This window comes from Nymphalis io, chromosome 28 (genome assembly GCF_905147045.1).
Source record: "Nymphalis io chromosome 28, ilAglIoxx1.1, whole genome shotgun sequence".
Lineage (NCBI taxonomy): Eukaryota > Metazoa > Arthropoda > Insecta > Lepidoptera > Nymphalidae > Nymphalis > Nymphalis io.
In genome coordinates, this window is record NC_065915.1 from 5,862,031 (window position 1) to 5,878,640 (window position 16,610).

General features: G+C 30.5%; 1 protein-coding gene across 1 annotated transcript; it reads right to left on the reverse strand.

The window, feature by feature from the left end:
• Window positions 1-3,632: 3,632 nt before the first annotated feature.
• Window positions 3,633-6,457, reverse strand: LOC126779263 (cuticle protein 1). The gene is made up of 3 exons (XM_050503195.1): window positions 6,364-6,457; window positions 4,141-4,322; window positions 3,633-3,940 (listed from the first exon to the last, which is right to left on the reverse strand). Exons 1-3 carry the CDS (start codon window positions 6,376-6,378, stop codon window positions 3,862-3,864), a joined length of 276 nt encoding a protein of 91 aa, XP_050359152.1. The 5' UTR covers window positions 6,379-6,457; the 3' UTR covers window positions 3,633-3,861.
• Window positions 6,458-16,610: the final 10,153 nt, after the last annotated feature.

Consider the following 16,610-nt stretch of genomic DNA (forward strand, 5'->3'; position numbering starts at 1 on the left):
AACTGTGACATCAATTCCATCGCGAACAAAGAAATTTGGCAACTCCTTTCTTTGTCGCACTTCCAAAAAATGGAATTCCTTACCAGCTCACGTGTTCCCCTCCTCTTACAACCCGGGTGCCTTCAAACGAGAACGTGAAGAGGCATCTTGCGGGCCGGCAAGGCGAAGGCGGCTAGTGCAGAACGTTTTTCCCGTCTGTACTGGCCGTCGTCGCGTTTGGACTCTACTACCACTTACCATCAGGTGGAGTAGAGTCATTTGCCCTCCCGGCGAATATAAAAAAAAAAAAAAAACGCCTGCCTATTTTATAAAAAAAAGACAAGCCAGAACGGGCAGTTACTATGAAATGAAAGCTTGTCACGTGACTTTCCAAGTATTATTTCGCAAGCTAATTAAAAGCTGCGATTTACCTGAGCTGATAAGATTTCAGGGTCGGTTTTATTCAAATTAATGTATCGGATGTGTTTAATTACATCTTATATATATGGTGTATGTATTTTTTACACAGGAAAGAAGACATCCATTTCTGTTATAAGATAAAAGTAAAACTCAGTCAACTTGGTTTTATACCTTTAAACGAGCTAAACGACTCTAGATGGATAAAATAATTAATTACTATATATTTTAAATAGCAATATATAAATAAGAACTAATTAATTATGCAACAACACGTATTGATTAAGTTTATAACAGAATTAATTAAATAAATAAAAATATATTTTATTCAATTCGATTTTTTATAAGTTTTGAATCGTTATTTTACAAAATTGAATTGAAGGACCGGGAAGAACCGGCAAGAAACTCAGGATTTACTAATCAAATAAAATTTATTAAATTTGTATATTATCATAAATAAAAATGATTAAGTACTAATTCCACGTAAACATTAACAAAAAATAATAATTAATGAATAAAAGTTATAAATTTATTTTAATAATATAAAAAGCCGAGATGGCCTATTGGTAAGAACGCGTGAATCTTAACCGATGATCGTGGGTTCAAATCCGGGCAAGCACCACTGAATTTTCATGTGCTTAATTTGTGTTTATAATTCATCTCGTGCTTAACGGTGAAGGAAAACATCGTGAGGAAACCTGCATGTGTCTAATTTCATTGAAATTCTGCCACATGTGTATTCTACCAACCCGCATTGGAGCAGCGTGGTGGAATAAGCTCCAAGCCTTCTCCTCAAAAGGGAGAGGAGGCCTTAGCCCAGCAGTGGGACATTAACAGGCTGTTACTGTTACTGTTATATAAATAATTATTATCATAATTTACCCTGAAAATGAATGTAGCTAGTAATTTTAAGGCCCTGAGCTAGCAACATTGGGCGGATAAAAAGAGTTTATCGGACATAGTAATTGTAGAATTATGATTAAAAGCGGCTTCTGGTATGATTACATTGTAGGGACACGAATATTTCATTTTTAAGCGATGTTTTAAAAAAAAATGTTAATCAGAATTTTTTTATGATTTTGCACTGCAATTATATAAAGCTGTAAGATTTCCTCATACACTTTTGATATTTATTAAGACCTAAAAAGCGATGTACGGATGAAAAACTATAATTAAAGATCGAAACGACATGTATCAATCATTAAAAGCTACTCGTATTTATTTTACTTATAATTACCGACCAAATATAGATTACACTGCCCACCAAATTACCCTTCCGCCGTAATTAAGTCACTGTCAAAACAAGGCGGGAAAATTGTGTTCGGATACTCGTCGTCGCATTGTGGAGATATTATTTTTTCTTAATAATTGTTCATAAAAATATTTTCATTTGTCTTCTTGAACAGAAAATAAATAGTAGGTTTAAAAGTTCAACTTAATATTTAATTGTGTGAAAAATATAAACAAAATACTATGACAAGCTTCAAACAAAAAAATATATAATTTTTTTATATTTGTTATAGTATTTTCATTTTAAGTATCTTTAAATGGTTGAAAAATGATTTTGTTTTATAAAAACGATTTAAAATAATGTTTTATTAAATTATTATTGTTTATAAAGATGTTGATTTTAAAATATTATGATATTATAGTTACATTACATTTTATTCTCCGTTTTTTTTTTAAATAATTCACTTTTGCTTAGACAATACATTAATATATATTTTTTTATTAAGGCTTTATTTAAATATTTTTTCGCATATACATAACTTAGTTATTTATTGGTCCGAAGAGACTACAGTTACTCAATTAATTATATTTTTACATTGATTTAAAGGTTTTAGTTCCACACTTATGTATAAGAATTGGTTTTAAGTAATTGAATATACCAAATAAAAATTACAATCTTTGGAATAATTTTATGTTTTGGAATTGATGAATAATTCCAAAAATTACCGACTGACATTCAAATAATAAAAGGAAGGCGAGTGTTTTTTATAGAATAGGAAGGCAGACGAGCATATGGGCCACCAACGCCCATAGACATTGGCATTGTAAGAAATGTCAACCATCGCTTACATAGCCAATATCTGATGAGTGGGTGGTACCTACCCAAACGAGCTTGCACAAAGCCCTATTACCAGTAAAGGTTTAAATTTAATGGTTGTGATTCGTAAAATCATTAATATCTGTGGGTGTTTTATATATAGAAACGATGTACTGCCCTGATGTAACTTTTAGGGTACTGACTTGGGTAGGGTTGTTATTTCCATTAATTTGGCTGACATATATATATCTTTAATGAAAAATATATGATGTTGCTTATAAATGATTACAAGAACCCAATTAGCGCCTTCTGTAAATTCATTTGTAAACCATTCGATGTTAGTGTTCATTTCCGCATTTTTTAATTAGTATAAAATATGCGCTTGATATATCATGTAACAGTATAGCAATTAAGATATTATGATTGATTATTTATTTTGTAATTGGCGTTGTTTTTAGATATAAATAATGTTATAAGATAACATAAAAAACCTAATTAAGTAGTTAAGAAATAGATAAATCTAAAACTTATTTAAACAAACACAGTCGCTTGGCGCTTGCTTGTGTGTAGCAAAAATCTTATTTTAATTTACCATTGGTTAGTAAAAGTAATCTAAAAATGAAAAAAGTGTATTTTATTGTCAATTATCTCCAAATCAATAAATAAACGAGTAAAAGTGTAATCAATGATTTATATTCATTACTCGTCATAATTAAGCAACTTTTGACAGCGCGGGAAACTTGTTCGGATGCGCGTCCTTGCATTACCAAAATGGCTGACATATTTTAATACAATGCAATGTCGAAGAATAAATAACTGTTGTTTATTTATGTTAGTTTTAGCATTGTAAGAGGTGTACTACTATATTTATTGTAGTAATGGTTAAATTCATTGTTATTATGCACTAAATAGTTTTATTATTATAAAATAAATATCAATAAATAATAATCATAATTTTTTGTTTTTGAATACTCACATCTAAACTGTTAGGCTGTATATTTTGTTCAAATGTTGGCGGTATCTAGTGAATGTAGACGAAACTATTTGATATACCAGGCTTTTGTAGACGTCAAAAATATAGACGCAAAAATACATTATATTATTTCACAGAGTAATAAAATAAAAAAGGAAATTTTTTTACCATATTTATTTACAATTTTTACAATTTTTTTACAAAAAAAATACCAAATGCCGAGCAAATAATCAGTCAAGATGTATTTACAATTTTAATTAGGTACAGTAAAAATATGGCAGTACATTGCTAATACGCGCAGATGTTTTACGAAACGTGCAGGGCCATTGGATAGGGCTGGATCGATTGAGAAAAAAAAAATTAAATGTCAAAGTGACGTTTCGTAGAAATATCTGGAATTAACATGTGAGTCCGTCCGGAAGGCAGGCCGTTGTATCTAAACTGTTCACCAGCAGTAGGGGTAGTTGGGGCAACTGGCAGCGTTGAAGTTGGCTGGGTATTTAGCAGCAACGTTGGCGTTGGGGCTGGAAGAAAATTAAAATTAGACATTAATTATACATAAACTAAGATATTATGTTGATGGATTTTTAAAACCTTAAAAATTTATTTTAAATCGTGTCTATCGACAGTTATCGCTGTAATTGACGTTTCTTACTGATCATTAAATTACAGTTCTCTTTAAATGTTGTTTTAAAAAATGAAACAGATATATTTTTATACTCACTCAGCGGGGGCTACAGGGAGAATGGATGGGTTGTAGACCCATTCAGGTATCGGCATGCCGTCCGGGGTAAACCTGGCGAAGGTGTTGGTGTCGCAGTAGGGGTAGTTGGGGCATACTGCAGGGTGGAGGCCGGCCGGGTACTCGCGGGCTAGCGCTACCACGGCAAGGGCGCAAACGATGAACTGTGGGGTATATTAGTAATTAGTTATAGAAACTTCATAGTGTAGTTATTTTTCAAATTATTTACAATTTTTTTTAACAAAAGAATCAATTATTGGCTTTTTATTAAATTATCAATTAATTCATTTAAAAAAAAACTTTGTTTATTCGCCAAACATTTATTAAAATAATACTGGCAGCATTAAAATTATAAAAAATACATTAGTTGTTTGTTTTTACGAACAAGGGTAATTTCAAAAGTAAGGGCTGTACTACACTCTTGTTTGATAATATGTAAAAGAAATTTTTACAATAAACGTTAATATTTATATCTGTTATTTTTATTTATAAGCGTTGTTGTATGCGTTCAAATATTAGAATTTGAATTATCAATAAATGTATCTTATGTAAATTGAACTAAACAATCAATCTAACCGAATACCGTGTCATTGTCTCGCCCACGTAACATTCAACAGTTTTGGTTTATTAATAATTTACTACATGTAATCAATTTAGATTATCATACATATAATTATGTCTACATTCTTGACTAACTATATTTGTTAAACAATTATATTATCACTCAATCTTAAGCCTTTATTCTTTAATATAAATTAAAAAAAATAAACGATATTTAATCGAATTGTCATGAAAATTTAAAATGAGAACGACTTATTTTAATTCGTCATTACGATGAAACAAAAAATTAAAGATCTTTTAAAAATATTGTATTAAAAATACTCGGTTTGTGTTATATTATATTTGAAATAACAATAATTTAACAAACCTATTTCTCGTAAGACTTGTTTATATAAAAAATATATATTTAATTGAAATATACGCGCACTGAAACTGTAGCACAATTGCGTGATGCGGATATTTTGGCAACTACGAAGCAATAAGTAATTAAGCAAAAAGTATTTATTACTGTAAATCGTAGATTACATTGTCAAATTAAATAGTGCATAACTTTTACTGCAAATCATTGGCGTAACTATTTTTTTTATTCGCATTCACAGGTCAATGAAACGGCTATATGACACGGAATTAAATCATTGAAATATATGCGTTCTCGATGTTCGAAATTTGAATGTAGCTCGAACTTATATTTTTTTTAAATATCGATGTGATTGTACGTGGTATAAGAAGATATATCAGCTGTTTTTTTTTTTGTTTACATTTATAACAGCGTATAGCGTAATGACATGAATTATATTTTTAATCTTTACCCCTTATTGTCAGACGATTTTCAAATAGTTATAAAAAAAACAATTGAAATGAGAGAAGAAAAATAATTACGAATCTTTCAGTCATATATGATTTCTCCAAATTTTCAATAATTAATTTATAACATAAATATTTTAGGAATCTGCGTGAAATTTATCTAAATATTAGCCTGGAAATAGACATTGTTTTGCGTATATTTTACTGATATAGTATCATTGAATGTATTATTCATTATTAATTTATGTAGGCTGCGATTAACTTATGTCTCCGAGCAATTATGTGATTACAGCATATATTATTCAAATGTAGTTTCAAGTCCGTTTGTCATTGAATACAATTACTCTAGTAACTACCTAAATTTGTGTGTTAAAAAGCTTCTATTTACAATTAATGATATTAGAAGAGGTTTTACTGTATTTAAATTAAATATGTCTTGAAAATTTAGTTCATGAATGTTCCAATTTTTTAATAAAATATATTTTATATAAAAATATCTTCGTTTAGAAATAATGTATATTATATGGCTCAAAAAGTTGCCACACACGAAATTTCCCGCATTATAGTTTAAAAAAAATCAATTTTAATTTGGAAATAATAAAATTTACCATATAAATAAATATAGTTATTATAAACAGTTACACAAAATAAAAAATTAAATTAAATATTTTTAGCTACAAAAAAATAAAAAGTACTTTTTTTACACATTACGCACACCGTGCGCGCGTCGTAATGAAAAACAAATCGTCGAATTTTTAATAAACCGCAATAGATACCCATTTAAATATATATGAATAGTTAAATTAATAATAATATATTAAATTGAATAAAATATCTCACCAGTTTAGCGTACATGGTTGTTTATCCTCTCGACTAAACAGTGAGACTGATACAATTTCGCTGGCGTAGATCCAATTTATACTAACTGGCGAGCCGCGTTCTCGTCTTCCTTAATAAGTGTATACCTTTTTTCGATACTATGTACATCATGAGCGTATGTGAATTTTATTAATAAAAAAAATCTCTTATCAATTTGTATTATATTGAGTGTTAATATTTCTGACTTACTTATGACACATTAAAAAAAAAAAAATTAGAACTGTCAGTTTTTTCAACTTTTGTTATTTTTATAGTTATTACTTTTTAAACAGATTGTAGTATGTATTATTTGTTTTGTTATTGCATCAAAGGCTGATTATTTAGTTTAGTGTTTTTTATTCGTTAATCTTTATAGTATCTTTCGTTGTTCCTCTTTGCTCCTTTGATGCTAGTAATGTAATATGTTAATCCTATTTTATTAATACCTATTGTTATTTTTAATATAAATATGCTTAATAATTAGATTTTTTTAATACATATTGTTGCTAGCAACTTTTTTTATTAATTAATACTTAAAGCAAAGACGAATCACACAGTACATTAATATTAAAAAAATTAAATGTATTTTAGAATAACGGCCTTGCTTATAAACGTTGTGTCACGGGATTTGTAATGTCATCTTCTTCTTTAGATTGTTGAAAGAAAGAGTGAAAGCATAACTAAACAGCAGCTAAGTAACGTTTATAAGTGAGGTCGTAAGTAATTATTAATAATAAATAATATATTAAATAAATATAAATTTAATTGGTTTAATTTTCTTCATAGTTAGTGTTGAGGACGGCTATGTATGTAAATGTTACGAGTATGTACTATGTATGTACCGCCCACGCATAAGATATTAAAACGCGTAACATTCTTTGTATTTTTGTCTCGTTTAAAGTCAATCGGAAATTTCTTACATAAATGTGTAATTTTATGTATCGTATTGCATAGTAATATTTAATAGATGTTTCTAGATGTTTTCATATTTGAAAGAAATAATAATTATTTTGAATATATCCTATGTTTTTTCAATCAAATCAATCAATGTTATCAAAATCGGTTCAGCGGCTTGTAGAAACTGTAACATACAGATGAAATAGATTTCGTTTTTTAAATATTAATTTATCATATTGTAAGTCTTGACTGCCTCGTTGGTATAGTGGCCGCTGGAATTTGGAAGTGTGTACATTCCCGTGCCTCGGAAAGCACGTAAAGCCGTTGGTCCTACGCCTGAACTCTTTCTGGTCCCATCGGATTGAGAGCTAGGAAATGTATAATGTATCTGTGTTTGCGCACACACTTGTTCACTATAATATCTCCTGCGCAGTCGGTTAATCTCTCTTGAGGTTGGCCGTCGTGGCCGAAAACGGTCTAGATAACCTTATAAGTGTCTTGTATGAGTGGAATTTGTCAGCGCAGATAGGTAGTTCACTTAACCAGAATCCCAGTTGTTTAACCAAGGTCGAATTGATTGATGCTTAGTTGAACTAATCCGACAGCTTTACTTTCTGAGATTTATTAATTAGGTCACGTGTATCGAAAAATTAGACGAAAACGACGCTGATTTTTACGTCGTTCTGTATTTTTTCAATAGCATAAGACACAGTATGCGCAGTTCCTCACGCGAAGCTAGAGTTGCGCGTGACGCATGATGCCCAGCTGCTGTGTTGCATCCTCGACTATCATTGAAAAGAACGGGCAATGTGTCTCTGCCACACATTAGTGCTTACTAATTAATAATTTTTAAGCCGTGGCAACTGTTCTTCATGACCACTTTTTCTGAAGGAACCTTACACTGTTATATTCGTGATAAAATTATCTTTATTTTGATATAAAAATCAATCAAAGTAAGCAGTTGAGTTCAAGTTGCTAAAAAACTCACCTGCTTATGCGTGATAGTGGTGACAGGAAAAAGGTGGGCAACCTAAGTGTAGCAAATTCCTTATATTTTATATTTTCGATTGGTGTAAGACTCGTGGGATAAGCACGTGGGTGAAAATTAAAAAAAAAAAAAAGATAGTCATGCACATATTTTATTGGGCAACCGAATCATGACATGTTTATTTAATTGTAAAATATTTTCATCCGGTAGGCAGATGGGTGGAGGTCAACCGTAGTTCGGATCTTAGACCATATAGACGAATTATATTAGGCCCTATCAATAACAAAATACTTTTTACTCGTAAAAGTCTCGTTAAGTCTTATACGCACTTTTAATTGATTCAGTAGACACCGAGAAAAAGGTTGGTGGCGCATTGGCTATAAGCGATGGTTGACATATCTTACAATGCCAATGTCTAAGGGCGTTTGGTGACCACTTACCATCAGGTGGCCCATATGCTCGTCCGCCTTCCTATTCTTTAATAAAAAAAAGTCTTCATTTCGTGATAAAAAACCTTTATTATCATTCGCTTTATACCCCGGAAACACCCCTAAGAACTGAAAAATAATATATTATAATCTGTATTTTTGTTATGCTCTCACGGCTAAACAACTTGACTGATTTTGATGAAATTTTGTTTGTAGCAAGCTTGAATTCCAAGGAATTAATTAGCACTTCTAATAATAATTAGGAGAAAGCCAAAGTTTAAAAAAACGTATTTTATGTTTACTAATAAAAAATACAGATAATTAAATAGATATAAATTAACAAAATCGAATGTCATCTAATACTGACACAAATGCGGTCGGAAAGTGGTAGATTAATTTGGTTAAGGTCAAACCTACGTTCCATTCCTCATATAATTCTTGACCAACATATATTGTTACTGAAAACGATACGTTCTTGTTACGTTTACCACAATTTAATAACCGCGTTTGTAAACAGTTAGTGTTGCCAGTTAAGAAAAAAAAAACACATGAAATCGATCAGTGTTCGTTTGCGTCAGAATCGTTTCGCTTAATTATGACTTTACACTTAACCCATAAAAAACGCTACTGAGAATCTCTGGACAGAAAAGCCCAATAATTATTGGCCCAATCTAATTTGAACCTTGGGATTTGCGGCTATATATCTAGCTACTAGACCAAAAACAGTCAAAATTGGTGATTTAATTGTCGAATCTTTATTTTTGGAACTAATTTTTAATACTTTGATGATAATGATTAATGTCTTCTTAACGGATTGTCAATCCGACCGGAAGTTCTGCAAACCGTTCGTTCTCTACTAAAAATACGACCTTATAGCCATTACACTAATGAGGCAGTCGAAGTACATTAACCGTCTGGTTCATAAGTTCATAAACCTATTCCACGATTGAAGCCACGGTACGGTATAACTGAGACTTCGAGCGTCAACGAGTAAGCGTAAGATTTCGAGCCTCCCAACACGTGAGATAAGTCACGGGCGGAAACTAGTTATTTATAAATATGTTAAGTAAAATAATTTTATCCACGATGTACTTGAGATATATATTAATATCATTACAACTACAACTACTGTAGTTAGAGCGCGAGTGAGTAAACATTGCATACAAAATTTGTATTTATAGTATTAGTTTTGTCACATGTTTTATTCTATATAGTTTTTTTTTTTTATTTTTTATTATTATCACCACCTAACTGAAAACCAGCCAGTCTTAAAATTTTAAATAGAATAGATTTATCTGTGTAAAACAATGTATGAAGTGAATTTAAAAATTGTAATATATTTTGAGAATATAATTTAAAAGGTGCTATGTTAATTTCGATCGCAAGCGTATAATAAATAACAAGAGATAATTAATTTACATACTTTTTTCTGGGGAATAAGCAGATTGAACTTTGTCTCTGAGTGCATAAAGACTCTTTTTCTGTGTTTCTTCTCTCACATTCTTTCCCAAGATACGCTATAAAGCTCAGAGTCGGCATTTCCCTTCTAGTGGATCTGGAATACCCGTACGAAATCGGTACAAAAACAACAACAACAACAAAAACAAAAATATTTCTAAATGAGTTTGAATAAATAAAAAACCGAATAGTTCGGCTGTATGATAATAAGCCTTTGTCTATCTGGAATGAGATGTTGTTCATCTCATTCCAGAAATATATAAAACTTAAAATTAAGTTATCTGTTATTTTAACGCGTTGCATTCACTAGTTTTAAAGTCCAATGATCTTCGACGGGTAATGTTTAAAAGTTTAAATGAACAGGAAAGGAATTAATGTTTTTTTTACAAACACATTGATCGCATCTCGAATTATTTATGAGGCGAAAAATTCAATCTAGTTTGACTCGTATTCGTGCGTTTACAAACTATACATTTTTTATTATACATATATTTTCGATAAGAGTACAAACAAACCATTTGTGTAAAATAAAAAGGATTAAAACATGTGAACTTTCAAAATATTATTTTTTCAAATAAATTCTTTAAAATAGTTTTTAATTGTCTTCGAACATTTATGATATTGGTAAGGAGTTGAATATAAACGACAATAGGTATTTTTAAACTTTGTTTATTAAATACATTACTGTGACTTATCTTATATTTAATATTTATATATATTATAATTTAATCATTTCATTTCTTCTAATTATTTTAATTCATTTTATTTCCTTAACATAACTAATATACAATGTAGTGTAATAATTGTCTAAGTAATAGTCATATATTACTTTTAAAATAAAGTTTAAATTTATATATATTTAGTCGATATAGAAGCTTCTAGACTATTAAATAGTTTTTGAAAAATAGAAAACGTAATTCCAATTTATTATTTTAATATTATATAAAAGGACTAAGTATAGGGTATTCACACTTTTAAACTCAATAACATTGATAATTAACCCTATTTGTGGTAAAATTATCAAGCTGGCAACACTACTATCAATTCCACACACGTTCCAAAATACTGGTGATAATTGATTACCGGTTGACATTGATTGGCAGACGGATAGTAATATGTTAATTAAACTTTTCAATTAAGAAAAAATATTATATTTTTCCAACCAATGTGACATTGTCGAAATCGGTGCGTATTTGGCACAATACAATGTCATACTAAAAAAAAAAACATAATTAAAAAGCAATCTCATTACATTCACACCACAAATATTATTTACTTATATATGTATATGTAACTTATATTTTAAAGAAAAAATATATTATTATTTTTTAAAAATTAAATATTATCCCTTATAAATAATATAATAGCCTGCTAAATGTGTCACCTGATGGTAAGTGTGCACCATCCATAGACATTGGCACTGTAAGAAATATTAACCACATCTTATAAGTCCCGCATGCCAGTTAGTCAGGAATTTTAGCACCAACAATGCGTTCGCTCTGCATAAAATCCAGCTAATCCATTTTTCGATTGAAATTTGGGCACTCCCTAAGATAAAATTTTTATCATCCCAGACCGCCATCTTGAAAAACGTCTTTTTACAAATATCTCAGAAACGGTGCGTTTTACCTTAAAACCATTCTTCAAACCGGAACACAACAATATTATCGTTAGATAAGTATTACCGTTTTGCGGTAGAATATATAATGATTGCTACTCAGTTAGGTTTGCACAAAGCCCAATTACCGAGTAAAATTTAAATTGTAAATTATTCACTAAATTATATTATACAAATAAAACTACTAGTGTTAAAATCATGACACCGGAAACTGGCAATCTGGAATCGAATCGCAATGGCGCCGGTAAAAAATACTACCAGTAAGTAAGGAAACTGTTAGAAGTGAGCAAAAAGAAGTTGTATTATTTATGTATAGTAAAAATGTGTAGAAACATACTACTCCAACATCCAAGTGTTACAATAGCAAACGAAAATAAGATAGGGCTGGTGGTAGGGCTTTGGGCAAGCCCGTCTGGGTAGGTACCACCCACTCATCAGATATTCTACCGCAAAACAGCAATACTTGATATTGTTGTGTTCCGGTTTGAAGGGTGAGTGAGCCAGTGTAATTACAGGCACAAGGGACATAAAATCTTTGTTCCCAAGGTTGATGGCGCATTGGCTATAAGCAATGGTTGACATTTCTTACAATGCCAATGTCTAAGGGCGTTTGGTGACCACTTACCATCAGGTGGCTCATATGCTCGTCCACCTTCCTATTCTATAAAAAAAAAAAATATTATTATTAAGTAAATAAGCTTCGACTTTTTTTGTTAAAAACGAAGACAAACACGCTATAAAAAAAGGTTTATATTGTCTTACTAAAACGGCATATGTTTAAATTTTTGAGGCGGTTATCATTAATATCCATACAATCTGATTTGTCTTTTGTGAAGCATGTAAGTAAGCGTAGCACCCGTTGATCTAGTTTACTAGTTCTCCCGAAAATTAGAACTAAGTAGGCACGAAAAGATATAACGTTTGAAGTAGTACAACTTTATAACAAATTGCTACCTACTATAAAAAACGCAAGCTCAATTAACGAGTTCAAGTATCGGCTGTCTCGCTATATTTTGGAAAATTAATATTGATGACATAAGAAACTTACTTGATATCTCGTTATCTGAGTACCTACCTATGTGGCGACCATTATTATATTTAACTTTATGTCATGTTGTTCTCCTGTAAGCGACGTTCGTATTTTTTGAGAATAGAGTTTCTTTGAACATAATATTCGGCGGAATTTTGTTGGGAATTTACTGTATTTTTTTACCAATTACGAAGTAATTGGTCTCTCGAATTAATGATTCTGAGATGTTACGTTTCTCTTCAGAATTCGATCATTGTAGTTTGTAAATACAGGTTGTACGTTTATGTGCGTTCGCGAATATATAACTCGAAGAAAAGATAAATATTGATTCAAATATCTCCTAAACTATCCGCCCGATCGACTTGAAATTTGTCACATTTACTCCTCCGACGAAGACGCTCACTAACGGATTTTACGCAAATCCCATCCAAAATACATTTTACTTCGTATGTACTTGTGCGAAGTCAGGACAATTAGCTAGTACATATATATAGCACTTACGAATTGTTCTTATATATTATTTTTAAAAGGTTAAGGCCGTATCGGTTCGGAATGTAGAATGATACGGAGATAATACGGGAAGAAAGTGTTATTACACTTTAATTATAAAACATGAAATTATATTCATTATTTAAATCACAATTAAATTTATTTATTATGTATGATAACCAACGTATTATTTTTGATCATTTTAAAAAATATGATTTGAATTTAATAACCGTGAAAGGTAAGTGTTTTTAAATAAATTTTGTATTTTTACCATTTGAATTTTAATTTATTTGGAAAATGAGTCGAAGACTTTGGTAACTGGTGGTAGGGCTTTATGCAAGCTCAACTTGGTAGGTACCATCCACTCATCAGATATTTATTCTACCGCAAAACAGCAGTACTTGGTGTTCCGATTTGGAGCGTGAGTGAGCAAGTGTTATGACAGGCACGAGATACATTACATCTTAGTTCCCAAGGTTGGTGGCGTATTGGCGATGTAAGCGATGGTTAACCTTTTTTTACAATGCCAGTGTCTATGGGCGTTGGCGACCACTTACGATCAGGTGGCCCATATGCTCGTCCTACCTATTCTATAAAAAAAGTATATATATATATATATATATATATATATATATATATATACTATATATATATATATATATATTCTAAATAGTTGTATTATGTATTTAATCTGTGAAAAAGAGTAGCTATAGCCTTCGTCAAGATATTGAATAATCAATGGGTTCGTTAAAAAATTCCGCTTTGAATATTTGCGAAGTCTTTAAGCAATTTTGGTAATAAAATTTAAGTTAAAAAATGTTCTTATTATAAATTATCTCCTGTGTTACTTTCACCTTCCCACATGTATTTTTTTCTGGTTCTTCTTATAGCCATTTATATTCATTAGACAAGGATAAAATATATTTCTACAAATAAAAATTGCTGGATGATTGAAAGAGATCGCTGTTGCGGTATTGCTTAGCACGTTTTAATCCGTTATATATCCTTTGTTATAAGAATGTGTAAAGTTTGTAAATAAACAAATAAAATATCATAGTAATGGAGGTGGCTTCTATGTCATTATTAACCGCCATTTTGAAAGACGCATTCTTTGAAATATAAACCATACGACTTACAAATTATTATCTTATAAGAACTTTTTCGTTTTGATCATAAGGATTTTTTTCTCATTTAACTTTTTTTAAACATCAATCTTTCCACATATCTAACATTTTTCTATTAATCAAACATTAATCTCTACGTTTAATATATCCGAAACGTTATAAAAAAATAAACATAATCCGTGTCCTGTTTTAAAGAAAACATTAATCATAATACATATTTGATTTTTTTTTTCAATTTTCTGAATAACAATTCAATCATTACCCGTAATTATAGCTCATATGAATTACATTAGGTGATGAATATGAATTGATCATTACGTTCAGGAATGTGGCAACATTACGATGTCTTGTTCGTTCCTAATTACCCCGACATTACATAGAAAATGTGAAAAAATATATCCTCCATTCATACAGGATACGATGTGTCATTTAACTTTATACTTCACAGTATTTTAATAGTATATATATATAAAAAAAAACTTTTTCAAATATCATAAAGGCAGTTCGAAAAATAGATTCTACCGAGAAGAACCGACAAGAAATACTGATTTAATTGTATATAATAAAACCCATAAAACCGCCAAAACCCCCAAAATTCCCAAGAATTTAATGATGAAAGTAACTCTGTCCGTTTGTTGCGCTTTCAAGGCTAAAATACTGAACCGATTTTATAAAATTTGGTATGAAGCTTGAACCCCGAGGTAGAACATAGGATACTTTTTTATATTAACCCCTCCCTCACCAACATCAACATCTCCCCCTTACCTAAAATGCGGGCGAAAATTGATTGTACTGTATCATTTCGTATCGTCGTAACAGCCTGTGAATGTCCCACAGCTGAGCTAAGGCCTCCTCTCCCTTTTTGAGGAGAAGGTTTGGAGCTTATTCACCGCTACTCCAGTGCGGATTGGTGGAATACACATGTGGCAGAATTTCAGTGAAATTAGACACATGCAGGTTTCCTCACGATGTTTTCCTTCACCGTAAAGCACGAGATGAATTATAATCACAAATAAAGCACATGAAAATACAGTGGTGCTTGCCCGGCTTTGAACCCACGATCATCGGATAAGATTCACGCGTTCTAACCACTGGGCCATCTCGGCTTTCGTATCGAGAAGAAATAAATCGTAAAAGAGACACAGAGCAGAAAACGGTCGTGAAGTGTCAAAAAATGATACACAATATTGGCTTTAATAATCATAACAATACAAAAACAAACGCATCAGAATTGTTTATCACCATAAGTCGGTTGTCAATATTTCACGGGTAAATAATGAAGTTCTTGCAGAATATCATTACAGTCGTGGCTCATGTATTTTGACTGACACAATCTTAGGTATCTCGAGTATGTTGATTCCATGAATATTTTATTGATAATTTTGTATGAATCATATTAATATATTCATAAAAACGATCTATTTGTATAACTGATATTATTATTTCATTTCAAACGTCAATACTAGCGGTTTTATGTTACATGTATTTGTAATAAGCTCATCATCAATTTGTAAAAGCAGTTTTTTTTTCACTGGTTTATTTTTGTTAAATATGGCATATACTTTAAATATCCAGCTAACCTCATTGGAACAGTGTGATGCAATAAGCCAAACCTTCTTCTAAAAAGGTGAAGTGAAAGTGAATGTTTTTATTTGAAGAGTACATGCAGGCAATTTTCGGAGTCAGTTTTTTTTTCTTTTTTTTATGTTATATTAAATGGTCGCCATCTCCCATAGACTATGGTGATAAAAGACATATTAAACATTCCTTACATCGCTAATGCGCCACCAACCTTGAAAAGGAAGATGTTATGTCTCACTCATCCTAAAGTTTAGTTTAGAAAGAAACGTTTTTTAGGTGTAGTTAAAAAACTTATTGTTGAATATATTTTTTTCTGACCGAACAGGAATTCTCACTCAATAATTTGAAAAAAAGTATTTAAGCTTCCTCCGTAAAAAATATTTATAAGCGATATATTTAATTTATTGTATCAATATTTTCTTGAATTTAAATTAATTATTATTCCTTTAAAATAATAAATGTAAATTAAACACTGAATTTGAGGGCTATAGACCTTGTATAAATATTTTAAATCCGAAGGTTAATTTTTTTTGGATTGCAAACGTGCAAATTAATGTATATTTTCTTCATATATTTAATAACGATTTTGGTCGAATTTCGAAAAATATTAATATCC

Bases quoted from the DNA above. Each gene is read 5' to 3' on its own strand.
- LOC126779263 (XM_050503195.1), bottom strand. The intron at 3,941-4,140 runs GTGAGTATAAAA...ATTTTCTTCCAG, and splicing joins CTCCCTGTAGCCCCCGCTGA to CCCCAACGCCAACGTTGCTG.